The sequence below is a fragment of the Pezoporus occidentalis genome, unplaced genomic scaffold, assembly GCF_034315485.1.
Source record: "Pezoporus occidentalis ecotype Australia unplaced genomic scaffold, CSIRO_AGI_Poc_V1 ctg117, whole genome shotgun sequence".
Taxonomy (NCBI): domain Eukaryota; kingdom Metazoa; phylum Chordata; class Aves; order Psittaciformes; family Psittacidae; genus Pezoporus; species Pezoporus occidentalis.
Window position 1 is genome coordinate 1,294,979 of NW_026912961.1, and position 26,079 is coordinate 1,321,057.

The 26,079-nt window shown below is 36.7% G+C and overlaps 1 protein-coding gene across 5 annotated transcripts; it reads right to left on the reverse strand.

Moving 5' to 3' along the window:
• NAA35 (N-alpha-acetyltransferase 35, NatC auxiliary subunit) lies at positions 1-26,079 on the reverse strand. 5 transcript variants are annotated; one of them, XM_062640304.1, is made up of 23 exons: positions 25,965-26,079; positions 24,699-24,832; positions 23,877-23,910; positions 21,381-21,495; positions 20,194-20,268; positions 18,783-18,950; positions 17,905-17,971; positions 17,194-17,237; positions 16,570-16,620; positions 15,685-15,768; positions 13,758-13,872; positions 13,067-13,245; positions 12,114-12,173; positions 10,864-10,970; positions 10,565-10,631; positions 9,224-9,322; positions 7,769-7,947; positions 5,976-6,112; positions 4,568-4,635; positions 4,178-4,318; positions 2,414-2,536; positions 1,265-1,345; positions 1-634 (listed from the first exon to the last, which is right to left on the reverse strand). In XM_062640304.1, exons 2-23 carry the CDS (start codon positions 24,820-24,822, stop codon positions 575-577), a joined length of 2,178 nt encoding a protein of 725 aa, XP_062496288.1. In that variant the 5' UTR covers positions 24,823-24,832; positions 25,965-26,079; the 3' UTR covers positions 1-574. The 5 variants fall into 5 exon arrangements, with proteins under 5 accessions (XP_062496288.1, XP_062496275.1, XP_062496297.1 ...); XM_062640291.1 differs by having other exon boundaries at positions 25,784-26,057; XM_062640313.1 differs by lacking the exon at positions 25,965-26,079 and adding an exon at positions 25,541-25,744.

A 26,079-nucleotide genomic window follows, 5' to 3' on the forward strand; every position in this document is an offset into this window, starting at 1 on the left:
TTATTAGGTTTTGTCTGCTCTTAATTTCTATAAAGTTTGTCCTTTTTAAAGGACTTTGCAAGAAAAGAACCCAGTCTTCCTACTTGCAAAGTGAGGCAATTTGATGCCATTTAGCAAAAATAATGGAACCTCACAATCTCTCTAAGTGGTTTGGTTCAAAGCAGAATTTCAGTAGCTCTGCTGTTCCTATTAGACATGAGGCTCTACTGCATTATTTTTACTCTGTCCCAAATGTTACTAAATTCCTAAACAACCACTTTGTCAGTGCTCATTAAAAAATTAAAAAGAATAAATCTGTAATAAAATCAATTAAAATAACATTCTTCAACAATGCATTTGATTAAAATCAGCTCCACCTATAAAACTTCATACAAACCACTTTAAACAGCAGTTATTATTCAGATAGATAACACAAAAGATGAGTATAGATATTCCATGTAAAGTACTTCTATCCTGGAGATCCCCCTCAGTCTGGATACGGTACTAGATATTTCATCTTGCAGATGTTAACTGATACACAGATTACGGTCAGATACCCTGCTCTCTGGTAGTAGGTATCCTACCCTCTTGTCTTTCAAACAAGCTTCACAACAGGAAAATATTTATGAGGGGAGAAGTCAAATTCTGGAGGAACCTAGAAATAAGATATTTAAAAACATCACACAGTAGTACTACTGAATTTAATGCTCTAAATGAGGGATACCCTGCAACTAGAAGAAAAAAAAATAAACCACAAAAAAATGGGAAAAAAATAATCCTGGCTCTTTAATGCCTGGAAAATATTCCAGCCCAGCTGTGGGTATGGCAATCACTCTCCAGCAGTAATGGGCACACAGCTGTAGATTGGTGGGTGTGCCTCTTCAGTATGCTCCTTCATTCTTCTATGCTTAGCCTTCTGCAGGAAGTCTGAAGGCCCTCTCTTCCCTCTGACCCACATGGCACCTGCTAATCCTGATAACCAGCACTCTCCCCACTGTGTTCACCACTCTCCCCACTGTGTTCTTCCCCGCTCTTGAGGAATGCCCATATTCACACATGTCCTCTCACATGCACTTCCCAATTTTTTTCCAAACGTTTAGAAATGAGAGTATTCCATATTTAAATAACTGCAAGAAACTATTTCCAAGGGAAAAATGGATTGTTACTTTCCCAGCTCTTTTAAGAGTCAGAGTAACTGTGGCCTGAATCTGTTCATTCAGCTGTAAGAGACCTGTGGTAGCATTGTGTGTAATACTAAATTTCACATTCAACTCAACTTTCTTACCTTGGAGTCCTTTTTGTGGCCTCCTGCCAGAAGCTTCATGACCACAATATTGGGTTTAGCAACTTTCAGGATTCTGTTGACCTAAACACAAGACAGCAATAAGTTTACAAGTGAAAGATGTGACCTCAGAAGTATTTCAGAGATAATATTCAAATGTTTACATACTTTACAACAGTCCTCTTACAGAATGAGTTAACAGAGATCAGAGGTGTTTTGGATTTGCTTTCAAGTATAAAAGCTGGATTAATGAAATTTAATAAAGGGAATGCTTATTTTAATACTCTATTTTTTAATTCAACAGATCATAGAAATGATTGCTCCCCATGCTATGGCAAGTTCTAAGGCACTCATCCAAATAAAGGTTTAGCCTTTAGGCACCGACTCCCAACACTATGACACAGTGAGCAGGGGAAACTCAAGTATCAGACTGGTGGCTTTTTGCCTGGAAGTGCTCTGGGCACACTCAAACTTATTTTAAGTACCCTGGTTAGCCTCAATCAGATGAGTTGTGTGTGAATGCAACTAGGATCCAGGGATGAGGCAGGGATTCCTACATTCTCAGGAGAACCTAATCCCATAACTGTTTTTTAACCCTCCGAGATGCAATAGAATGAACATCCTCTTTATTCCAAAATACAATCACAGACACCTAGTTTTTAAGCGATGGACAAAGAGGGAAATTCCTACCTATGTTTACAGCCCAGTGCTCCAGGAAACAAGTGCCAGACAAAATCTTCTTTTCAGCCTGATGACATTTAAACCTATTTTTCCCACCTCTCAGGAATACATCTGAATTACCAGATTCCAAGTAAGTGAGGGAGGCATATGTCACCTTCCTGATAAAACTGATGCACTTTTACAACAGGACCAGAAGGAAACATGCAAGATGGAACTAAGTTGCTATCTACTATTTAAGATACTTAGCAGGGAGAGGTTTTGGAACAGTGAGCACAACCTTGATTACATTATCTAATGTACCTGAAACAGACCATTGCATAAGACACCATCACTATCCTCTCTCTACTGCTTAATCAACGCACCCAGCTTTGCTCAGCATTTTGACAAAGTATATTTTGGATCCCAAGCAGATCCAGCTGAAAACAAATATTTATTCTACTATGAGCATAAATTGCAATATTTCAGTCTTACCTCATAGTCTGGATTAGGAATATTCTCAAGAATCATTTTAGCTTGCTGGAAGTGTTTGCTAGCTGCCATGTACAGATCCGATGACTGAGGAGGTGGGCTGTACTTATTTAAATCAGACATTTCCTAGCACGTTGCAGAAATATATGTATGTGTATTAAAATCAGTTGCCAACAAATTTAACATATATACTTAAGGATATTGAAGAGTTCAGTTAACTAAATAATATTTTAAGAATACTCAGTTGAAAACATTTAAAATGGCAAAAACCAAGCAGCAATACGGTACTTAATTATAGTACCACAAAATATAATAAACTTCCCATATTCTTTGTAAAACAATCTATCTCCTGAAGAACTTGTTAATTTGCTTTAATAGTGCCATGCATCAGGGTATGAAATTACAGGAAAAAAACAGGAGAAATAAAAAGTATATGATACTATTTACTCAGTTTATAGCAAGTAAGATAATACAACTGTTCAAATGAACGGTTAATTTTATACAATTTTGATACTTCCAACTTTTTTTTCTTTAGGGATAAAAAAACCCTCAGTGACCACAAGAAAGTCATGATTGTCTTAATTTCCCCAGTGTTTGTAGCACTAAATTAGGGAAAGTGACTGGCATATAAAATAGCACAATTTAATCAGACAGACCTGTAAAAACAAAAGTCTGGCCACCAGAAATCTTAAATTCAACAAGAAACACCCGAATTTCTGCACGTGAGGCAGAATAACCCCACAAATCAGTAGAGGCTAATAACCAGCTGGATGAGTAGCAGGGTTACTGTGAACACCAAACTGAACACAACCTAACAAGGTGTTCTAACTACAAGCCTCATATGGGACTATGAAGGAGGAGTATGACCAGCAGATCAAGGAAGGTTATTATTCTATACTCCATATTTGTGCTGTAACATCCAAAATACTGCATCCAGTGTTGGATCTGCTCAGGATAAGAAAGATGCTGAGATGCAGAGATGGCTGGGAGTCTAGAGCACATGACCCACAAGGAGAGGTCAATGGCCCAGAATGCTGATAGGTAATCTTAATAGCAGACCACTACTTGAAAGACAGTTACAGAGCTGTGAGAAGACAAATGCTTCTTGTTAACAGCAGGCAACAGAACATCGGGGGACAGGCCATAAATTGCAGCTTAGGTAATTCAGACTGGATATTTGGAAAACAGGCAAGTAATGTAGCCCTCAATCTGGTTATCCACAGACTAAATGGACAAGAAAAAGTAACTGGATCAGGTTAACCAAAGGGGTTGGAGAATCTCCATCCTTTGATTCTTTTCAGACTTGGCTAGACAAAGACACAGCTGATGTGATCTATAATGCTACTTCAAGGACAAGAGTGGACAAGACAAGCCTCTAATGGTCCTTTCCAACCAACATTTATGTTATTTAATACTCAAAATTACTTTAGTTTCCTTTTCCTGTTTGCTTGCTGTAGTAATAGAAACACGCAGCTAAAAAGTCTGACTAGACTTCCAAGAGATTATATTTTCATGCAAACCAACACAAGCATCTCAAACCACCAGACCAATTTTTAAATACCTGAGTCTAATTTTCTTAAGAATTCAAAGAAATATTTTTTTCTTGCATACAACTAAAGCTAGAACTTCTTGCCATTTTTACTTATGCTTCAGTACGAACTTTAAGATACTAAAGGTTCCTTTTACACTGACAACAATGTCTAAAGCAGGTGAGTAAATGACTTACTTACAAAAGTGTGAGTGGCACCACATTTTAAGAGTACTCACTTTAAACTGCAAGTAGTGGACTGGTGGTGGTGTTATAACACTGTTGAATGGAGCAAACCTGTGTTCATATCGAACTTGTTCACTATCTAGTTCAAACTTAGGTTTCCTTACTTTGCCATCCATGTCAAATGCAATCATTGTCTAAAAAGGAAAGGATAAATATAAAGAAGTGTTAACTTTATGTTGTATTTTTCTGTGAACAAAATGAAAGTTGATTTAGCTGTAACTGGTAAGATAGAAAAATAGTAGAAAATTTATCATATCATACTGTAAAACTGAACTTAATTTCCATTCCCAGTAAAACCAAAAAAGGCATACAGCATCTGCTTGATACTTATTACAGAGAAAAAAAAAACTGAAGCCAGTGTTCACCAAGCACAAACATATTACCTTGTACATCCCGGCACACATATTTTGGTATGCTTGACTCATGGTGATCTCTCTGCTGAGAGGGCGAACTGAAAATTTCACACAAAAATTCTTTTTTTTAATTCAACATAAGTACATACACTAATTTCAGATGGAAACAATTATTTAAAATTTTCTGAAAATTATAAAATTCTCAGATTTCAAAATAAAGACAACTGAAGCATAAAATGCATGGATGTGCATTTCTGCTCACTTAGCTCCTGATTACACTGAATCTTAAGACATACTTAAGAGTCACATGAACACAACACTGACATCCATGAAATAAACTGGCCTAGACAGTTAGTGTTATTATACAACACTTAATAATCTAGAATTTAAAGACTGTAGTTGAGAGGCCTGTTTCCTTAGTTCATGGATTGTTTTTTAATCTTTGATGACTAAAAGGTTAAAGCATTTTTATCCTAATAAGAAAGGATTTTTATCCTGATAATAAACCGTCCTTTACCTTCCAGCATTTAACTAGTGCCAAACTGCCCCACACTTGGCATCTTTTTAAAAAGTGTAAAATACAGTAGTAATTTTTAAATTTTGAGATACAAGGGAATTTAGTTGACATGACCTTGAAGTATTCACATCTAATTGTTTGTTCCCCTTGAAAAGGGGATAAGGATAAACACACAAAGAAGGAAGAGCAAAGAATAGAAGCAAGCTTCTGCATGGTGTTTATCTGCAATGTTAATGCTAACTCCAACATACTACAATCTTAGTAGCCGCTTAGGTATGGCAAATCTGCATTAAATCTGTATCAAAAAGGTTTGAGTGCACTTTTTAGGTAGCAGGCTTACATTTCCGATCACAGAGACTGCTATGGCATAGGAAGGGAAATTCTCATCTCCTCTTATGCATGTACACCAGAGAAAGTGTGAATTTCTAAAGGAGCTTTGCAAATCAGTACTGCCACTGAATTAATACAGGGCATGGTAATACCAGCTTTAATACCTTCTGAAACCAGAGAAATTACAGAAATACACAGAAAGTTTAGTCTTTGAATCTAGCTACAGTCACAGAAAAAACCCAAAACAATTCCGCAGAAATTACAGACTGTGGAAAGGTAGAATTGCTCTGGACTTGTTAATTACATCTCACAGGATCAAACATATAACACAACTGGTGAAGCTATGACTATATATAAGCCTGGGTTTTTCTGAAAGACATAGTTAAAAGTAAGTAAATACATAACTGGGAAACTCTTACACAGCCACCGACTTAACTAAAAAAGTTTTACATTCAGCCTTCATAAACTTCATGACATTTTTCATAACCACATCAGTGTTGACTCTTTAAATGATGAATTTTAATTCATTTTAAATCATTTTAATTCAGGCAGAGGAAAAATGAGTCTAAGTTACACTCTACGCACAGATACCTTTTTTCTTCTTCTTTGTTTTCTTACTACTACGGCCTTTCTGTTGTTCCTCCATTATTCTCTCCTCTGCCATTTGAGAGCTGTCAGCACGGCTCAGTGTTGACATCAACCATGCATAGAGGAACTCTGATAGATACCTACAGTAAAAATAGTACGTAGTGTTACATACTACACACGCTCACTGAATGCCATGTCATGTACTCAAAGAAGTAATAGTGAAGGACACCTTTTAGGGCACTTACAACTGTTCTGCATGCCTGAAATCAACAGGTTAGTCTGTGATCTGTTGTTCGCTTTTCAAATAAGACATTACACAGATTTCACAGACACAGCTCAAGGTGTGCAAGTTTCTTATAAATTTACTAAGTGAAATCTAAGCTTTTTATTATTTCAAAACCTGTATAAGACCAATTTTTTCTAGAATTCTTCCTTCTGCTAGCAAATGAAGCATTTTTAAAAAAGTACTATGTTCATACCTTTTCTAATTTTGTTAGGAACTACTTTTTTGAGGAACCCATGCAATTCCTTAAGACTTAAAACAAATCTTTAAGAATTGTTTAAAAGCAATTTCTTAGTGAGCAGAAGAGGGTCCAGTCTCTTGACTGACTTCAAATCAAAAGGAATAGAAAAAAATTATAAAAAAATTACAAATTACAGATCTGGAGCACATGAAGAAATAATACGTAATAAGAAGTCAATTCAGAATGAAAATTGCTGTGAAATAATAGTGAATCTCATTTGCACATTCCCTGTCAGAAATTTCCTCTTTTTTTCTATTTGTCCTTCTTCTGTTCTCTCAGAGTAAGGAGATAAAGCAGTTGACATGACTGCTCCCGTTAACAGTGCTTTTATTAAAATGGTGGGGGGAAATAGAGGCAGGTAAAAAATACTGTCTTACAGAGAATTTGGTATTAGTTACTGAGGTATACCTAAAAAACATTGCCATCATTTGGTAACTATCTAGAGTACTCATTTTCTCATTTAATGGCAAATCCACTAATGAAACAGCATAGAAACACAATGAAATGCACTGAAGCTCAAGTCATCTGAACCAGTCTAATCTCTCAGAAAGAACACTTACAGCTTATGCAGTAAGAGCTTACTGGTAGCTTTACAGAAAAAAACACAGCCAAAAACCAAAACCAGCAAAGTACAGAATCCTTAACACAGGAAAGTTCAACCTCAAATTTTTAATGCTGAATCAGACATGAACCACCACTTATCTTTCGGATCAAGTCATCAACTACGAAAGTAATGTGAACGGAAGTGGAAAAATAAAGAGTATTTTGAATCCACATAGTGCAGTCATTTTCACTACAGGCAGATGTCTCCTCAAATCTGCTCACAGGATAAAAATGTTGGTTTTATGTAGTCAACCTTCAGATTAAAGTCACAACTCAGAAGATCCTTTTCAAAATACTAGAGAGCAACAAGACTATTGATCTTTGTACTGCAAAACCAGAAAAGAATAAAGGGAATTGCTTTCATCCTGCATTTTCTTGTCTGACAAAAATCACTGTACTTTTCATTCACTGTCATTAGAAGACAATTATAAAAAACTACATGACAGCGAGTTACTCTTTCAGGGAAGAAAACAGGTACACTACTTAGTAAGTCTAGAAAAGAGACCATCAGATATTTTTTTCCTCCACTTGTAATTTTATGAATAAGTAAACTAAATACTGTGTAGAGCAAGATTAAAAGAAATCACAGTTGAAGTCTCTCCTTTCAGTATCTGCAGCTCTGTGGGAACATCTCTCCTCCAACAGCTGTCAAATAAATCATCCTCTTACCAATATATGTAGTAATATTCATGCATACTGTAAAGTTCCAACTCAAAGCCACTCAGAAGATACTGTATCATAATACGAAGGTTATGATATAGGACCCAGGTGCCCAAGCAAGCCAAATGTTGCCTTTGTGGTTCCTGCTTCAGCAGCATACTATGAAGCGCTGCATCTACTTTCTCTGCCTAAAAAAAAAAAAAAAAAAAAAAAAAAGCAAAGTAAGAGACAGAGGAGGAAGTGCATTTAACTGAAACAGCATCCAAGTTCTGCCAGAAATAAAAATCTGAATACAAATTGGGTCAGTGAAGCCACACTCCCTATTATGAGACAGAAATATGTTTTTACAGGTATTGCCACCACTATGGTCTGGAGCTGTCAGAGAACAGGAAAGCTATTCACATACGTACATTCTGCTGCACAGAGAAATAAAAAGGCCACTCTGCATAATAATATCACAGTAATAACAGGCTTTTTTAAATTTCATTTTTTAAAAAGTATTTACATACAAATTGTTAGCAGTCACATTAACACTGAAACTCTACTTCAAGCTTTTATTCATTTTACTATACCAGCAATAATTACCTGAAGAAAAATAACAAAAACCAAACTCAAAACAAAACTACCTGCATTGAAAAAATGAATTTATGAGCTTAACATGCAAGACACACAGTGGCCCACCATTGGTAAGACCAGTTCAGCCTTCAAAAGTAGTTTTATGGAAGACATTAAGTCTCCCAGTTGAAAGGTTATCAGTACCCCTGAACAAATCAATCCATATAACCTGCTACAAAGTGAAAAAACTGTGTGTCTCAGCTGCAGGACTGCAACAAACTCTCAATAAAATCCCCTTGAGAGAAGCTGAAGCACAAAACACCTCATCCCCCATCCTCCAAGTTCCTTCACTGTTCTCCTTAGCACACACACCTTGGAAAATACTTAATTATTTCATGCCTCTCACTGCTGAAGAAATACATTTCCAGGAAGTGAAAATATACCTTTCCCTAGAATCTTTCACTCCCCATTCTTGAGAAACCTTCAGAATCAGAGCACATTTTTGAATTATTATTTTATACATATATTTTGAAACAGTTACAAAATTTTTCAAGTTTACATCTTACATAGCTGCAAGACTGAATTTTCAAAGGTAAATAAAATAAACACAGTTCATCCATCTCACCCTGGTTACATCTTGCAGACTGACAGTTATAAACAGGATAGAGACTACAAGCAGTGGAATTACATGAAATTAATCTTAAAAATGTAATTCATTTGTCCAAGAGACCTAAAAAGTCTTTGAATGCAACTTACAGACTTCCTGGGCTGCATTTTAGGAATCCTTGTCCTAAAGATTTTAAGATCAAGGAGTTGTTTCATTCATCTAGAATCTACTACCACATGCTCCACTCTGGTAGGAATATACCTGGAAAGAAAATTTTGCTGGCCTGCTGCCTGGGACATTACCTCATCCTGAAGGGTAGCAAATTCCTCAAGAATGTGACCTAGTTTATCTCTCTGACGAGCTCTGTTGTGTCCATGGATTTGAATCAGACTACAGAATGGCTGAAAGAAAAGAAAGGATAGTTTTAAATTTTCATTACAACTTTGAAACTGCAGGAGGAGTACTATGATGTCTATTTAGACATCTGTTTTATACATCCATATAAGGAGGTAGGTTCCTTAAGGCTCCCTAAGGAGTGCAAGCTAGCAGGCAAGCAAGATCTCTGGAGTGATATAAGAAGTATCCATTTCCCTGTACACAAGTAAACAAGATTGAAAGAGCATCCTTTAGTAATCTAATTCAGAAGAGAATGGCTGCAGTGAGAGAGAGATTTCTTATGCCTAAGTCCATGTGCCCAAGTGGCCTATATCAGCCAGCAGGACTACTCCGCATCAGTAAGGCTGCACCTCAAATCCTGTATTCGGTTCTGGGCCCCTCACTACAAGAGAGACATTGAGGCGCTGGAGTAGGTCCAGAGAAGAGCAGTGAAGCTGGTAAAGGGTCTGGAGCACAAGTCCTGTGAGGAACGGCTGAGGGAACTGGGGTTTTTTAGCCTGAAGAAGAGAAGGCTCAGAGAGGGACCTTACCGCTCTCTGCAACTACCTGAAAAGAGGATGGAGCCAGGAAGTTTCTGGTCTCTTTTCCAAAGTTACAAGTGATAGGACAAGAGGTCATGGCCTCAGGCTGTGCCAGCGGAGATTTAGACTGGTTATCAGGAAATATTTCTTCACTGAAAGGGTTGTCAATCATTGGAACAGGCTGCCCAAGGAAGTGGTTGAGTCACCAACCCTGATAGTACTTAGAAGACTGTAGATGTGGTGCTTAGGGATATGGTTTAGAGGTGAGGTTGGCAGTGCTAGGTTAATGGTTGGACTTGATGATCTTAAGGGTCTCTTGAACCTAAATAGTTCTATGATTCCCTTACATTTTCATTGTGTTATTTAATAACTGAATCTTCTAAACCAACTTTAAAATTTCTTAAACTGGAGTGTAAAAATAATTTTGTTTTTACTAGTCCTTTGCATTTGTTTTGTGACATGAAACTACCCTGTAGAGAGGTAGTCAGTGCAGATTTTTAATGAAGCAGGTTTCTAATGTTAGTGAAAAGTCTGAAAGCATAGTACAGGAAAGAAACAACAAAAATTACACTGACTTACACAAAGCATTACCATTCTATGATAGCCAATTTCTATAATTTTGCCTTCATTTCAGGTGTCTAAAGAAATTAGTCTCATTTTCAAACAAATAAACCTTGGAAGTTCTCATATACGCATAAACATGCTGCAATTGGAATGAATGCTTACCCGAACGCAATGTGCCACAAAGGAATCAATGTAGTCCTTCGCCTGGTGATTATTATAAAGACAACACCTAAAAGGAAAACATCCACATACACAGACATGTTCACAAATGTCACCAGTCTACATAGCATGAAATTAAAAAAGAAACATGAGTGCAGCAACATCAAATTGCAAGGACTAATACATACATACACACTAAGTACAAAACATATATGCTTTTTGTATGTCTGTCCTTGCTTTTGTCAGCAGAAATATTTTTTCAGACATGTAAACACATGCAACTAAACTCAAGAACCACTTACTTTGGAGAAAGTACAGGAGGACTGACAAAAGATCTTAAAGCATCTTTTACCATGTCTTGCATGAGATGTGTGCCAAACACCTTCTTGTTATCCACCAGAAAAGTTGTCTGAAAATGGAAATGTGTTTTTAGAAACATGCTTAAAGTTAAAAGCAGTGCTTTAGGAATTACACATAGAAAGCTCTTATGGCACCTGTATTCTATCAGAAACCTGTAACATTGCTTTAAGAATTAAAATGGCTCAGGTAGGTACAAAGCCACACACAGAAACAGAGGCATATTAAGATCTGTCACTTCTCTGGTGTTCCCATGACAAAATACAGCTCTATTATTTGCATAAGATAGTGCAGGTGAAAAGATTTTATTTTTTTTGGACTTTAAAGATTATTTATCAGACAGATGTTTCTGAAGATAAACTAAGTTATGTGGTTTCCCTGGAGGCAGATAAAGGTAGATCGTCAGACTAATGTAGACGTTTTCTTACCCCTGCATATACTACTACTTTCATTGGTTATGTTTGATGCTCATTCCACTTTTCTCCGGAAGTGCCATGTCCCTTTCTTACATGTTTTTTCAGCAGCTGGAAAAGAAGCTCTGCTGTCATGCACCCAAAAGGGACTGCACAAACACATCCAGTGGAAAGCCAGACCACACAAAGAGTGAAAACATTTTAACTACTGGCAAGTAAATTTAACTGGCTTCATATGTGGTTTAATTGGGATCAAATGTAAAGAAGTTCTGACATCCTGGGACACCCTAGTCAAATAAAAATCTCCTACAGGGAGGTATTTATTCTGAGTTCAGGAATATACAACGTGGTTTCAAAGTTAAGCAAAGCAGTGAGAAGAAAAGTAGCAACCTGTTCTGCTCTAGCCATCAATTTTACTATTACAGCAATAGAAGCAGTCTATACATGAAATTCAGTCGAAACGGGGAAGATGCCCAGCCCCAAACTGAGACAGCATATAGAGAACAGCATAAAAATGCATGTACAAGCTTATGGCAGAAAAAAAAACTTTTAGCACCTTTTGATTTAATTCGCATGTATTAACTTTAGATAAACAACAGTATTTAAAAGTGCTTAAAAAATACATCGGAACATAAGGCTCCAGATACCTAATATTTACATATAGTAAATAATTTTCTGGAGATATATTACTGATATGCAGATAATATTTGAAAAGATAAGATGAAGCCATATTTATAACAGATGTAGAAGTATTTTACCCAAAGACATATTTTAGGACTTGCCTGTAACAAGGATCTTGAAAGAACACATGGTGATTGCTCACTGAACTCACAGAAAAAGTCCTAATTCATTTAGGGAGAAAAAAAGACAATTCATGTTAATATGCCAAATTTTTTATATATACACACGTATTTATGTTATTATACATCTAATAATGGATGGACTGAAAATGCAAATGCATGGATATGCATTTGCATTTTCTATATATATGCAATTATGAAATACATCTGTATTTTGTATACACAAACACGTATACACACAGATAACATAGCTTATACAACTTGCGAGAAAATAAGCATGAATAATTTGAACAAATAAGAACATGCTTTGTAGCTAAAATCTGTTTTTTCTTAAACTACTTGTTATTTAACAGCACAAAAAGCTTCTGAACTTTCTTCTTCAGATGCAGCATTTAGAAGGATAATATAGAAAAAAGACACTGTTAATATCACGGTGTAACTGGAACAGGTATGTAACAGAACTTCTATATTTATCTGGTACCGGAAGCTTCAAGCTAACACTAATTTAACAGGAAATAGGAAAGCAAAAGATTTTAGTTGATCTTCTGATGTAACTGGCTTTTAGTCAGGGAATGTTTGCATGGTAAAGAGTATTTCAAGCACTTAAGTGTCTTTTTATAAATGTAGGCAGTAATTGAGAATAACATCACTTAAGGAAAAAAACATTAGCAGGTGCTTAACTTTATGCTTATTCAAGGATTTCATACTTAAATATGTATGAAGCGTTATCTTGTGTAATAGGTACATATGCAGATTATTGCTTAATCTGGAAAAAAAATAAAATTGCACACAAAAATGAGAATAACCAAAAGATATATACATACAGCCCACTTTTTTCTCCAATGAGAAACAGCATGTATCTATGGAAAGACTTTTTTACAAGTTACACTTTGAGATCTTATTTTTTGCTATAAGTGAGAAATATTCATGCTTACCAGTATACAGTGCAAATTAGTCAGGTTGACTACTTCACATACAGCTTTTATTCGGTCTATTAATTTGGAGAAATAGTGGACCATTTCTTCCCTTTTAATTATTTTTGCATATCGTGGAAAAGTTGGTGGCAGCAGTCTCTGATTAACAAGTGGCTCAAAGCCCATCATAATAGGATGATCTATTGAAGGACGAAGGGAGAAAAAATGAGAGAGAATTCTCCAGATAAGCTGTTTGCAGAACTCACTTAAAACTTGAAAGTGTAATATAAATTAAACAGCAAGAAGGAACTTTTTAGCTGACAGTTAACTTCCCAGAGACACGAACTACCCAACCAAGACAATGATTAATATCTAAAAAAACCCCAGCCTTCACCACCTCATGGTATACCTGTACAGCCAATGAGGTGGTGTTTCCTATTTTAAAATGGTGTATGTAATGATCCAAGTGCAATGTATGTAATCTAAAGTTCACATTATCTCTGGCTTTGAAGTGACAGTATTATTTTCATGAGAACCATCATTTAGTGAAATAAAATTAAGATCAAACAATGCAAATCTAACAGGTTGTATAACAAGTATTATTAGTTCAAAGTGAGTAATGATAATTGTTTTAAAATACACACAGATACTGAAAGTTTATCAAAACAACATATTTAAGAAAGAAAAATAAAAGGTAATATTTGATATGTACCTCCTTTAGTGGTATCATTCTGTGCCTGGATACCATGATGCAATGAATTCTGGATGGCAGAAAGCAAGTCTGCTGCCTGAGTCATTAGTTTCTGAGCTTCTGCAACTGCAGTCGTCTGAAAGGCAAGTAACATTTATATTATGAATCTATATATATTGAGTATATAATTAATGGTAGAATGAGGAAAAACAAAAACAGTATTAGGATTTTAATGTTTGTGCACAACCAGGTCTGGAAAAAAAACAAAACAAAATACACCACCAAAACCCAAACCAATGACCAAAACAGATTTTTGTGCAATAATATGTTCTTGACATTTTACCTATCTATACATATATTTAACACTGTATTTTTCACTACGTAAGATAAGCCTTAACAAGAATTACAGCTGGAAGTGCAGTATATACTACACGCAAGTCCTCTACTTTTGATGTGGGGGGGAGTGTAAAAAAAGCCAAATCCACGTAACCCTTCTGTCAGGTAAGACAGAAGTCCAAGCTGCAGAGAGGAAAAAAAAAACACCAAACACCTATCATTAGAAAAGACAGAATTCTTGAGAATATAGACATAATACAGCCTATCAACTGAAGTTAAATCACTATAATATTAGAATATACCAGATGTCCATCAGCAAACTTTATTCATGTTCTGCTGTTATCTCCTGGCATCCTACGAATCCAAATCTGTTAGCAAACTATGTATCATTTAAAGTAGCTCTCTATAAAATTTAAAATCTTGTTTTAAAGATACTGGACTAAAAATGCCTGATGGAAATTCAAATATTTGAAATCTCAAGTCAAACTGAAGCTTGACTTGAGAAAAAAAAAATTTTTAAAACCCTCTGAAGATCTCATAGAAGCTGAACAAAATCTGTAGCTCTGCATAATATATGTTCACATACTATAGCATCCACAAATCTACCAAAAGAATAAGCTGCTAAGCATATCTAATTCAAATCAACATAATCTGTGATTTAAATAACTTAAAGTATAAGTAATCACACTTCAGTGATACTGAGATAATCTGATTTTGGCACAGATAATTAACTGATAGCACAGAATTTGATTGTACATCAATGTAGATCACTTCTATGTCAGTTTGATTTATGATATAACTAGTGCAGAATGCAACTACTTTCAATCAATCACTTTTTCCTCAACACTGATGTTTATCAATGACAAATACTTGCAAAATCCTTCACTTTAATCAAGGCCTTTTAAACTGTACAGTGTGCAACTGCTCCAACAGCAAAATATGGGAGAAAAACCCATGTCACTTAAGAAACTTATTTCCCTATGAAAATGGAAACAACAACAAGCAACAGACATATATTTATCCTTGTATGAAGACAAAGCTATTCAAACAAAAAGCTTTGTCTTATGTGATGTGTGATTCCACCCCTTTGCCCTAAAACATGCAGTTCCTTCCTTCCCGCTCAACAAATGGGAAACCTTATATGCAAAAAGGCAGGGAAATTGCCTGCTTGGAAAGCTGTTATATTCTGCTCCTCAGACCAAAGAGGTCTAGATATGAATTCGATACCACATCAGAAGGAAAAGCTAACAATTCTCTAGACTTGGACAAAACACTGCCCCATGTCAAGTAACCCCACAGAAAAGGACTGAACTCAAGAAAGAAAAGGTTTGCTCATGTGTGTGAAAACAGTAATCCAAAACTCAAATTTTTTTCTATCAGTGTTCTAGAATAAATATTCTATTTCTCTGCAATGCCACAATAATGTCAGCAACTAGCCTTCCCTGTTCTTAAAAAAAAATGAACTAAGACTGCATGGTTGCCACTGTAATGCTTTACTTACAGCAACATCAATTCAGATCTACAGAATCTACAGAATAATTGCTTGATCATAGAGAATGAAATATGTGTATTTCACACGATCACAATGTGAACAAAGACCAAATTAACATACCTCTTTTTTGGTAAATGCTATTAGAACAGTCAGTAGTACCCGGGTAAATTTGACTCTGCTGAACACAGCTAAGCACTGTTGATGCTGTAATAAAAATATACTGCAAATTATTAAGCAGTACACATTAAATCTTGAAAGTTATTAAAAAAACCTACAGATTTACTTAAGCATGCTCTCTCATCTTAAAAGCATGGCATCTAGTATAATTCTAAAGAAAAGTTATATAACTTATAGAAGAAACCTCTACTGCTGTCAGAAAAGCCCTAACACAAAAAACACTAAGATACTTTAGGTAAAGCACAGCCATTGGCTGTACAGCTACCTCATATGCAAATGCCATTCAAATCTCATCTTAGGTGAACAACCACAAATTATTAAACTGATTTTCTCTCCTTTTTCCCCGAGGATCTGTTAAAAGTAACTTCTGAAGAAAATGACATTACTGGGAAAGGAAATCTACATCCCTCTAAATCAGCCACATCAACTCCATCAATTACCACTTTTTCTGTAAGTTGTTGATACTGCTTTCACTCACTTTTCCTACCTTCCTCTTGATAGGGACTCTGCCAGCAGCAGTAAAAGCTGCTGGGAAGAGACAGAGGGAAGAAGGTACAGGACAGCTAAGACCACGTACTTTGCTAATGGCTTTTTCTTGAGAGGTAGGTGCATGAATGGCAAATTTGCAGCAGCATCACTATTCTGCCCTTAGAATAAACCCAGAACTGTACCTCTTCAAAGCATAAAAGCCTATCAGCTAGCCTAGGATTTGTTCAGGGCCATGTTTAATGCAGCAGCACTGGTGACATATTCTCACAAGCTGTTACTGATTAAAGGCAATGATGGACTAATCCATGAAATCCATAAGAAAGGTAAACAGTTAATTACTTCAAGTTCAACTTCTGGATCTCTCTCTTCTCCTTGTCGACTTCGAGTGCTCTAGAAGGTAAAGGAATTTCAAATATTTTTTTAAAAATTGCAAAGGGAAGCTACTGAAAATCCCTTTACCCACTTCAGAACATTTCATCTCTTAAATAATGCTAAAAATCAGTTCTGAAGTTCAAGACCTCTTAACATATAATCTAGGTTCTTGAATGATCCAAGATTCTTATAGAGTAATGAGACCTATCTCAGCCCACTCTGCAAATAGACAACGAAATTGTATGAACATTTTATATTGTCAATTGTGGTAAAAGTAGATTAAGTGACTTTAACATCACACAGCATACTTGCATAATAGCCAGAAGTGAAATACATACTTTCTGTGCCCAGCCCAGTGTTATATTCTACACCATGATTTCACCTACTAGTAGGTGAAGCAACTATTAAAGAGTTTAGCAAGGTGTGAAAACTTCAGCATTTTCAGCTAGAAGGCAAACTACCAGCATTATGGAATTTCTTCAACAAAACCCCACCATTTAGTGACACAAACCTGCCCCATTCTTCATAACCCAACTCCCTATGTTAAATATACTTGAAGTGTAACTGACTAAGTGAACAAGAGAAAAATACCTTCACTCGTCTTTGCATGTCATCTTCTACATCTTTTAGCATACCTGTAAAAGTCACAGCACAATTAGGTGAGAAAAGTATGCAAGGGAAATCAAGTTTTAGTACTTTGCATACCCATTACCCAAAGACAAGACAAAAAAAAATTCTTGTGAGGAATGGTAGGGATATCTTACAACAATAGACAAATCAGAACACTTACTTTGGACTGACTGATCCAAAGCTAAAGTGTTCACAAATTTTCTAAAAATAATTCAGTAAAAAGCTCATTTATTAAAAACAGTGCAACAAAAGGTCAACATATACACTTACATATGCACCTAACAACATACATATTCATAGCTTTAGAACTATTAGATTGCTTTTCCCTCAAAAGCCATCTGTTTAGATCAAAACAAATAGCAAGGCAGACAAGAATTTAAGCAACGTACTTTCTCAGTGGTGCATGTCTCCCTCAGTCCTGGATGAGCTCATGCCCAGCCAACTGGTGGGCACATCTAAAAGCACTCCTTCCACTTTTTGGGCATTTAACAAAAACAACTGAACATTTTCTTCAAGGAAAAATAACTGACATGTCTTTTGACTAAACCACCAATTTTCACAAGACTAATAAAAAACGTTAAGATCAGATTTCTAATAATTCACTAGGTTTGGGTGAGCATAACCAACACATTCAAAAGAGAGAGACAGATACACAGAAAGCACAAACTGTACCTGTAACTCTAAGATCTGTTACACTGTTGGCCATTTTAAATCCATAAGTCATTGACTGAAAATCTTCCTGAAAAATAAAAACCAAAGCAGCAATATGTAGTGAAATATAAACAGTAGTACTTACATTTTCAAGTTGGGATTTGGGGATTTCTTTTTGTTTGGTTTAGTTTTCTGAGGGAGTTGTGTTCTTGTTGTGTTTTTGTTTGATTTGTTTCAAGTGTTTTTGTTTAACTGCACCAAGTACAAAAGTTTGGTTTTCTTCTGCACAACTAAGTATATCCGTGGTTTGGGTGACTTTCCTGTTCAAACCCAGCTTGGGGTAATTATTTTCTAAATAAATTCTCAATACCAGTATGCCCTTCACATTTTCATCAAGTGCCACCCTATCAAAATGTTACAAGAACTATGGATGCGAAATAGCTTTTAAACAATATTACATACAGTCAGTAAGAACTGACTTGTCCAAGATCACAAGAAACAAAAATTGCTCTAAGCACAGAAACCCAGACTCTAATTCCACTGCTGGATGAACATTTCAGACAAAAGTCAATCGTGACTACCTAAAGTAGGAAAATAAGAAAATAAACAGGAAGAAAACCACAAGTAACACTGATTTCAAATGGTTAGCCACAAGACTTGCATCGCTTCTTGAGTAAAATATTTGTGACTCCATTATTCAAGTGAATTACAGGAAAGATTATGAAACACCTTCACTGAAAAAGGCTGCATTTCAAAGAGATAAGTCTAATACTTTTAGGAAGATGTACTGCTGCCCCTAGAGTACTCAATCAAATTGCAACAAATTTCTCTAATATACTGTTTTATTTGCATTATGGAGCTATGTATAACATTACATATTTAACCACTGTAACACATACCTCCTCAAAAACAGCTGCTTTGTTAACTTTTTCTCTGGCAATGTCACAGATTTTTAGGATCCCTAGAGCAAAAGCCTTCATAGCAGGATCTTCTATGAAGTCTGGATTATGGATATAAAGGCAAGTGAATACTGTCTGTGCCAAGGAATGTCCCTCTAACCAGGTTATCTAGGGAAAAGAAAATGAAATTAAATGCTTTACTCATGAAAGCCAAGTCCTCATTGTTGTATCGCCATTCTTTTCCCATCTTACTGTACTTCAGTAAGTCATTAAGGAAGTCCCCAACATGGCAACCTTCCACCTAGCAAAAAAATGGGCAAGAAAAAGTCTCTCAACCTTTGTCCATCTGCTAGCTGTGGCAGGCAGTAAGTTACTAAACCTTCCGACAGTATGAAATTCTGTGCTGGATGAACCTCTTTCACACAGTTCAGGTCTAATCTCAGTGACTTAGACATGATACTAAAAAAAAAAATCTACAGAATTATAAGCTGCTTCTATACAAATACAGAATGAAAAATGCAACTGGCAGAAAAATGCAACTCAGGAACATTCTGCATGTTCTCTTCTACAACTTGTAGCTTCTTTTCATGATCCTCTCTTATTTTCAATGCTGCTTTAAGCTACAAGAAAAGCTTCAGTAATTTAAACAATTATTTCTACCTTGAAACAGCATAAACCATGGCAGGATCAGATTTTTCATGACCACTGATCTGTTTCAAACGGGTCAGTATGGGGCAGTGGGGGAGAAGACAAATGTTACACCATATCGAATATACAGTGACCTTTATATACCTTTATATACCTTTTTGGACTAAACTAATTTTAAATATTGGGTTTTTTTCTTTTTTTAAAGTAATTTTATTGATGTGATTTTAAACAGTAATTGAAAATAATCTGTATAATTTGCTGGAGGAAATTAAGACATACATAGAAACAATCACAATTAACAAATAACTGCTAATTTGCTTATTTCTTTTCTGAATGGATTTAGGTATTTTCTTTTTTTCTTCAAAATGCCTCTGTAAGCTCAGTCAATACTGGCTGCACAGAAACGAGCAAGAGTGCTGTAGATTACTGCACACTCACTTTCCAACACATTCAAACACAAATATGCAGCAGGCAGTCAGCATACATTTAAAACCCACATATTGTAAAACTTTTTTACAGAATTAAAAACGCTACCAGTTCTTTTCTGTAATGATTTCTTGTAATAGAAAACCCCCAAACTAAAATTATGCATCTTATAACAGCCAATGTAAATATCTACAGGGCAATTAAAATACTAAGTATGTATTTTCTGCTCGGTCAATCTTTTTTTGTTGAGTTCTACTTTGTTTCAGTTTTTACACTGGATTAAAGGATTATATTTTGTAAGGAAAATCATCTAATGTTAAGAGCTGGAAATGCTTACCAAACAGCAAAAACATGTATCCATTATTCCTATCAGCTCAGGTGAAGTGAGATCCTTTATTTTAATGGTGCCATCCTTAGAAAACAAAGAAAAAAAACCCTTAAGACTATAGAAGTTTATAGGCAAAATACAAGCTATTATTTGTAAAGCCAAAAATGACTTTACAATTCTGTTCAGACTTAAGATCTGTATACCATTATCTTTACTGATCAGCTTCATAATGTACCTCAAATTCTGAAAAAACTTTGCTTTCCCACCGTGTTGAACACTGACCAAATATAAAGATATCCAAAGAGAAAGCTAAGATAAAAATTCTTGATTTGTAAGTAGCAAATAAAAGTTCAAAGCTAGTTAATGGTCAACACTTAAATTACAAAACAGTATGTATAATCATAATAAAGATTGAACAAATAATAATATATAGGACCCATTCTTTTAAGACTGTGTTTTATACTGCAGATATTTGTAGATTTATTGCCTTCAAGGTATGGACCGAGACAGCAGCAATCCTATTGCTTTCATTTAATCTGTCCAGCGTTTGCAACTCTGCATGCATTCTTATGCCTTAGATGGCCAATATTTTAGACAAAGTTCTCTTAGTCCATTCAAAATAAGATCAGCAATAAAAAATATTTTTCCTTTTGTGAATGCATTATTTTTTCCAAAATAACAGAGTCTTTCAGCATCCTTCCACCAATTTATCTTGACTGTGCATCAATAGTTAAGCATTACTAACAATGTTACTAAATTAGCCAGGTTCTCTTCAAGGTTAATGAACCAGTATGTCTCATAAAGCGTAAATTTCCAGCTTCTGTAAGGAAGCTCTTTTTCCTCCAGCTGAAAGAGGAATTAACTGACACATCTTCATAAAAAAAGACACATTTGGGGAGGCAGAAGGTAACCTGAAAAAAACATTTCTGAAGTGTATTTATCTGAGCTATTAATACCACCCAATTTCACAGTACTTTTCACTGGAGGAGTTAGCATCATTATGATAATGTGAGTGAGAAAAGAGGTAAATATCACAAGCTATCTCTTACTTAGCTATCTAAATTAAAGAAGAAAAAACAAATTTTAAGTAAAGATTGGAAACACTAATTATGCTGAATTGTGCTTAACTGCCATTTAACAAAACTGTATCACACTTTTACAGATAGCATAATCAAACCCAGGGAAGTCACACAAACCTTAATAGCTTGCTCAAAGTTAAGAACCTTCCTATTCACTTGGTTTCCAATCATACCAGCATCCATCTTGGGATCCATCATTTCTATGGCAGACATGGCTTCAAAAAGACCAAAACTAAAACACCAATAAAAATATGTTCTGAATGAAGTTACTGTATACAAGACAGTCTTTATAAAACAGTGTAAAAGAACCTATGTCAACAAACTGAGCACACTGTATCCTCACTACAGACAATAAAGAAAGGTATCTGAACATCACTACTGATCTTCAGAGATCATGGTTTTCATGAATTTGAGGATCTCTCCACGAGTGAAAAAGAACAGATGGCTAACAAGCAAACTGAAGAACAGTCCTGAGCCAAATATCCCACTACTAAAGCTATGTGCACCTGTTTCTATACACCTCAATGACGCAACAATCTTTTTAAAGATCACTTAACATAACAAACTGGTACTATCCAGACAAGCTGGTTTTTATTATACTACATCCATAAACTCAAGCAAGGTATGTCCCCACAAACTAATGATAACATAGACTGACAATAAGATACATTGAATATACCAGCTTTGTTTAAAATGGGCATGTTAAGAAACTGATAGAAAAAAAACTCAGCATGTGACAATTGATCACTTGCAGTAATGGCATTAAAGCTTGCAGGAGAACCACACAAAAGACTGGCCTACAGAAGGAAAGGATATAGATGCAAACCATATGCTTTTGGTATATATGATATTGATCCAAACTGCTACATGAGCATTTATTATGAAAATGTTATTGTGCATGCATGAATTCTAATTCAGAAAAGCATATTTGCTCTGAAATACTCTTATGTATAAAATTATACCTCAAAATTCTCATTTGATTTTACTAAGTAACTACTTGGTGACATTGTTGCACACATCTTTAAGCAGGCTTGCATTTCATAGAATGGTTTTGGTTGGAAGGGTTATTAAAGATCATCTAGTTCCAACCCTCCTGCCATGGGCAGGGACACCTTTCTTTAGACCAGGTTGCTCAAAGCCCTATCCAACCTGGCCTTGAACACTTCCAGGGATGGGGCAGTAACAACTTCTCTAGGCAGCCTGTGCCAGTGCCTCACCACCCTCACAGTAAAAAGCTTCTTCCTGTTATCAAATCTAAACCTGCCCTCTTTCAGTTTAAAGCCATTCCCCATTGTCCTGTCACTACAGATCCTTGTAAAAAGTGCCTTCTCAGATTTCCTGCAGGCGCCCTTTAGGTATGCAAAAGCTGCTCTAAGGTCTCTCCTGCAGGCTGAACAAGCCCAGCTCTCTCAGCCTGTCTCCATAGCAGAGGTGCTCCAGCCCTCTGAGCATCTTCGTAGCCCACTTCTGGACTTGCTCAAGCAGGTCCATGTCCCTCCTGTGTTGAGGGCCCCACAGCTGAGCGCAGTACTGCAGGTGGGGTCTCACCAGAGCAGAGGGGCAGGATCACCTCCCTCAACCTGCTGATCACACTCCTTTTGATGCAGCTCAGGACACAGCTGGCTTTCTGGGTTGCAAGCACACACTGCTGGCTCAACACCCTTAAGTCCTTCCTCAGGGTTGTTTGCAATCCCTTCTCTGCCCAGCCTGTAGTTGTGCTTGGGATTGCCCCGAAACAGGTACAGGATCTTGTACTTCACCTTGTAATTTAACAATGTAATTATTAATTTGTAGTATTTTAACAGTGTGATTCTGTTTACTGATCTATTATTCCTAAAACTGGCACAGGTTGCCCAGAGAAGTTATGGCTGACAGATCCCTTGCAGTGATCAAGACCAGGCCGAACAGGGTTTTGAGTAACCTGGTGTAGTGGAAGGTGTGTCCCTGCACGGGTAAGGTGTCCTTGCCCATGGCAGGGAGGTGGGAAATGAATGATCTTTAAGGTCCCTTCCAATTCCAACCATTCGACTAAATAAGCACTTTTTTCTTATTCATCAGACTCATGTGGCTAAACAGTTTTATCTTTAAGGTATGTTAATTTTGCATCATGTTTTAATGAATTCAGAAAGACTTTATCACATGCTTTTTTTTATATATATTTTTCTTAATCTGTAGAGCTCTCCATTTTGATTTTAGCATGTCATTTAAGAGTTATTTTAAAGCATACTGATTTTTATCCTAAACTTGTTAGTGACATTTAAAGCAATCAGATTTAAAATCTTAAAGTCTTTCTGGCTTTTTTTTTTTTAAAGTATGTCCAAATAAAATAGCTTGTAAGTGTCAACACCACTGATCATAATATGTGTTACCAACTTCTAAACTACATTGATTAACTGAAAATATAATACTGGCACAATAAGAAATGTTCAGCATGTTAACAGGTGCACTGTGTACCTACTGCTGAAGACAGATGATATTATAAATACTTCAACTGTTTTACTTAAGGTAAAAGTTTTAAAAAGCTTAGTTGATACTGCATGATTTATTAGTAAATATTTAAATACTGGCACGAACCCTATCTAAAAATCAGAACTATCCCACAGGCATACTTACAGCTTGTCATGAAGCAGTTCTCCTAATTTCAGTTCTACAAAGAAAGAGAACAGGATAAGCAATTAAAGTCATCCTTTTAGTGCAAATCTTCCAGGATATACCTGTCACTCCCAAACTGTCTTATGCCAATAGAGAGCAAGGTGTGGGACACAGACCAAGTATTGTTACTCTGCCTTCATTTACTTTCACTAAAAAGCTCTTTCAAGACTGCAAGTCTAAGAAGCCCAGTTGCTCAGTCTTTCCTCATCACTCTCTACTATTCCAACAGTTAAAGGGGTTTTAGAATTACCTAGTAGCATCTGAAAAGCCTGGAACACAGAACAACAATTTTCTGTGCTTCTTCATGCAGAAGACAGATTTTTTTCCAGGGAAGCTTACTGAAAGACTTGCTTTTCCTCTTTACTTTTAATGAAGCCTTTAGATGTATTTTGTAGGTACACAAACAGCAGATCACTAGATCAAAAAATGTACAGGAGAAAACAGTGTTGTTTATGCATGGATGAATGAGGTTTCTGTTAGACAGAAGAGATTGGAAAAAAAAAATCAAAGATAAAAACAGGTGCAAAAGTACATAAGATGAAAAAACAACTTGAAAAAGATACTTATGTAATCTGGAAGAGTAAGCAAGGTGACGTTCTTCTGATATTTTCAACCTCACAGTTAACTTACACAGGAAGTTCTACGGAAACACAGAATCAATGTACTCTGTTCATCTGGAGCTTGAACCTGAGCCAAACTATTGCTTAAAACACCTCAAAAAACTATACTTAGTCCTCCAAAGGACAATGCCAAGTCTTCTCAGAACACAGCAGTACAACTCACCTCTACAAGCTTCTTCAAAATCCTGTGTTATATCTATCCAGCTTGAATTACTTTTTTCCATCTTGTCAGGCATACCAAGTTCCCATCCTGAATCATCATCTTCTACTGTCGTTTTCATAACCATGATACTGCACCTTTAAATCCATATCAGAGACAACGCTCATTAGCTACAAACTAGAGAAAGCGCTTATGAGGCTTTATATTTTTTCCCTCTTAGGAAGAATCAGGTGAGAAAGGGAGGCTAACTAACCTGATTTCAGTTAAAAAGTAAGATTACATAATACCAGCAAAAAAAAAAAAAAATAAAAAAAGAATCAAAATTATTTTAAAGTTTTCTTGGTCACTACTTCTCTGCAAGTACCCTGTAGGCTATGAAACCTCTGCCACTAAAGACACCAGAACTCTAGCAGTTTTAGTGTCCTTAACAGAGCCATTACAAAGTGTTTTATCAAATCAGAAGTCAAATGGGCAACAGTATCTAATCCTCTTGATGTAGATATCACAATCTTTCTGTTGTTTCACACTATCAGAAAGACACAAGGAATCAAAGAGGGAACTGTAAAACTGACATGTTTGTTATTTGCACAAAGTGTACCTAAACAAGTTTGTGAAAACAGGCGTATTTCCCCAGACTTCAGCAGAAAGTAGTATCAGAATTACCACAGGAATGTTAAGCAACTTCAAGATGGCATATAATTTCCAAACTTCCACCGACTACTTATCTCAAACGGGTATTGTGCTTTTGCAATCTTGCGATACGCCGGGGAGCTTCGAAAGATTGTACGTTCTGCCGGTCAGTCTGTCTTTGCGATCGATACCAGCAGCGCTAAATTTCCCCTTACCTGGTCGGAGATCTTCCAAGGGTCACCTTCGAGCTCGGCAAGCTCTAAACAGCCCCTCCAAAGCCGTCACGGCCGCTTTACTCAGACCCTCCCGGCGCTCCTCTTCCCACATGTCACGCGTCCCCACGCCCGGCACTGTCTCGTCCCCGGCTGCCCGGTCGCTCCCCGGGCCCTGCCGAGGCACAGAGGCGGCAGCCAGCCTGAATCATGCCGGGTCTCCCCTACCCCACCACGGATAGGCACCCTCTGGGGCCCTCCTGCCCCGCCGCGGGGCAAAACCGCTGCGGGTCACAAGTGCCGCTGGCTCGCTCCATGCTCCCTCCTTGGGTGTTTTTGCCTGGCAAGACGCTAAGCGGTGGCTCTACCCCAAGCGGATGAGGCGGCGGCCCGCCACCGCGCGGGGCAGGGGCCCAGCCCAACTCACCGTCTCAGCCGCTCTCAGTCCCTCGCTCACCGGCACCGCCCGCCCGCTCCCTCCTTCTCTCAGAGCGAACCCGAGACCCGCGCACGCGCACCCCGCTGCCAGCCCGCGAACCTAT

Bases quoted from the DNA above. Each gene is read 5' to 3' on its own strand.
- NAA35 (XM_062640291.1), bottom strand. From the start codon at position 25,854: ATGGAGCGAGCCAGCGGCACTTGTGACCCGCAGCGGTTTTGCCCCGCG. The intron at 21,496-23,876 runs GTAAGTATGCCT...TTGGTGTTTTAG, and splicing joins GAACTGCTTCATGACAAGCT to TTTTGGTCTTTTTGAAGCCA. The intron at 17,238-17,904 runs GTACAGTTTGTG...TGACTTTTACAG, and splicing joins AACAGATCTTAGAGTTACAG to GTATGCTAAAAGATGTAGAA.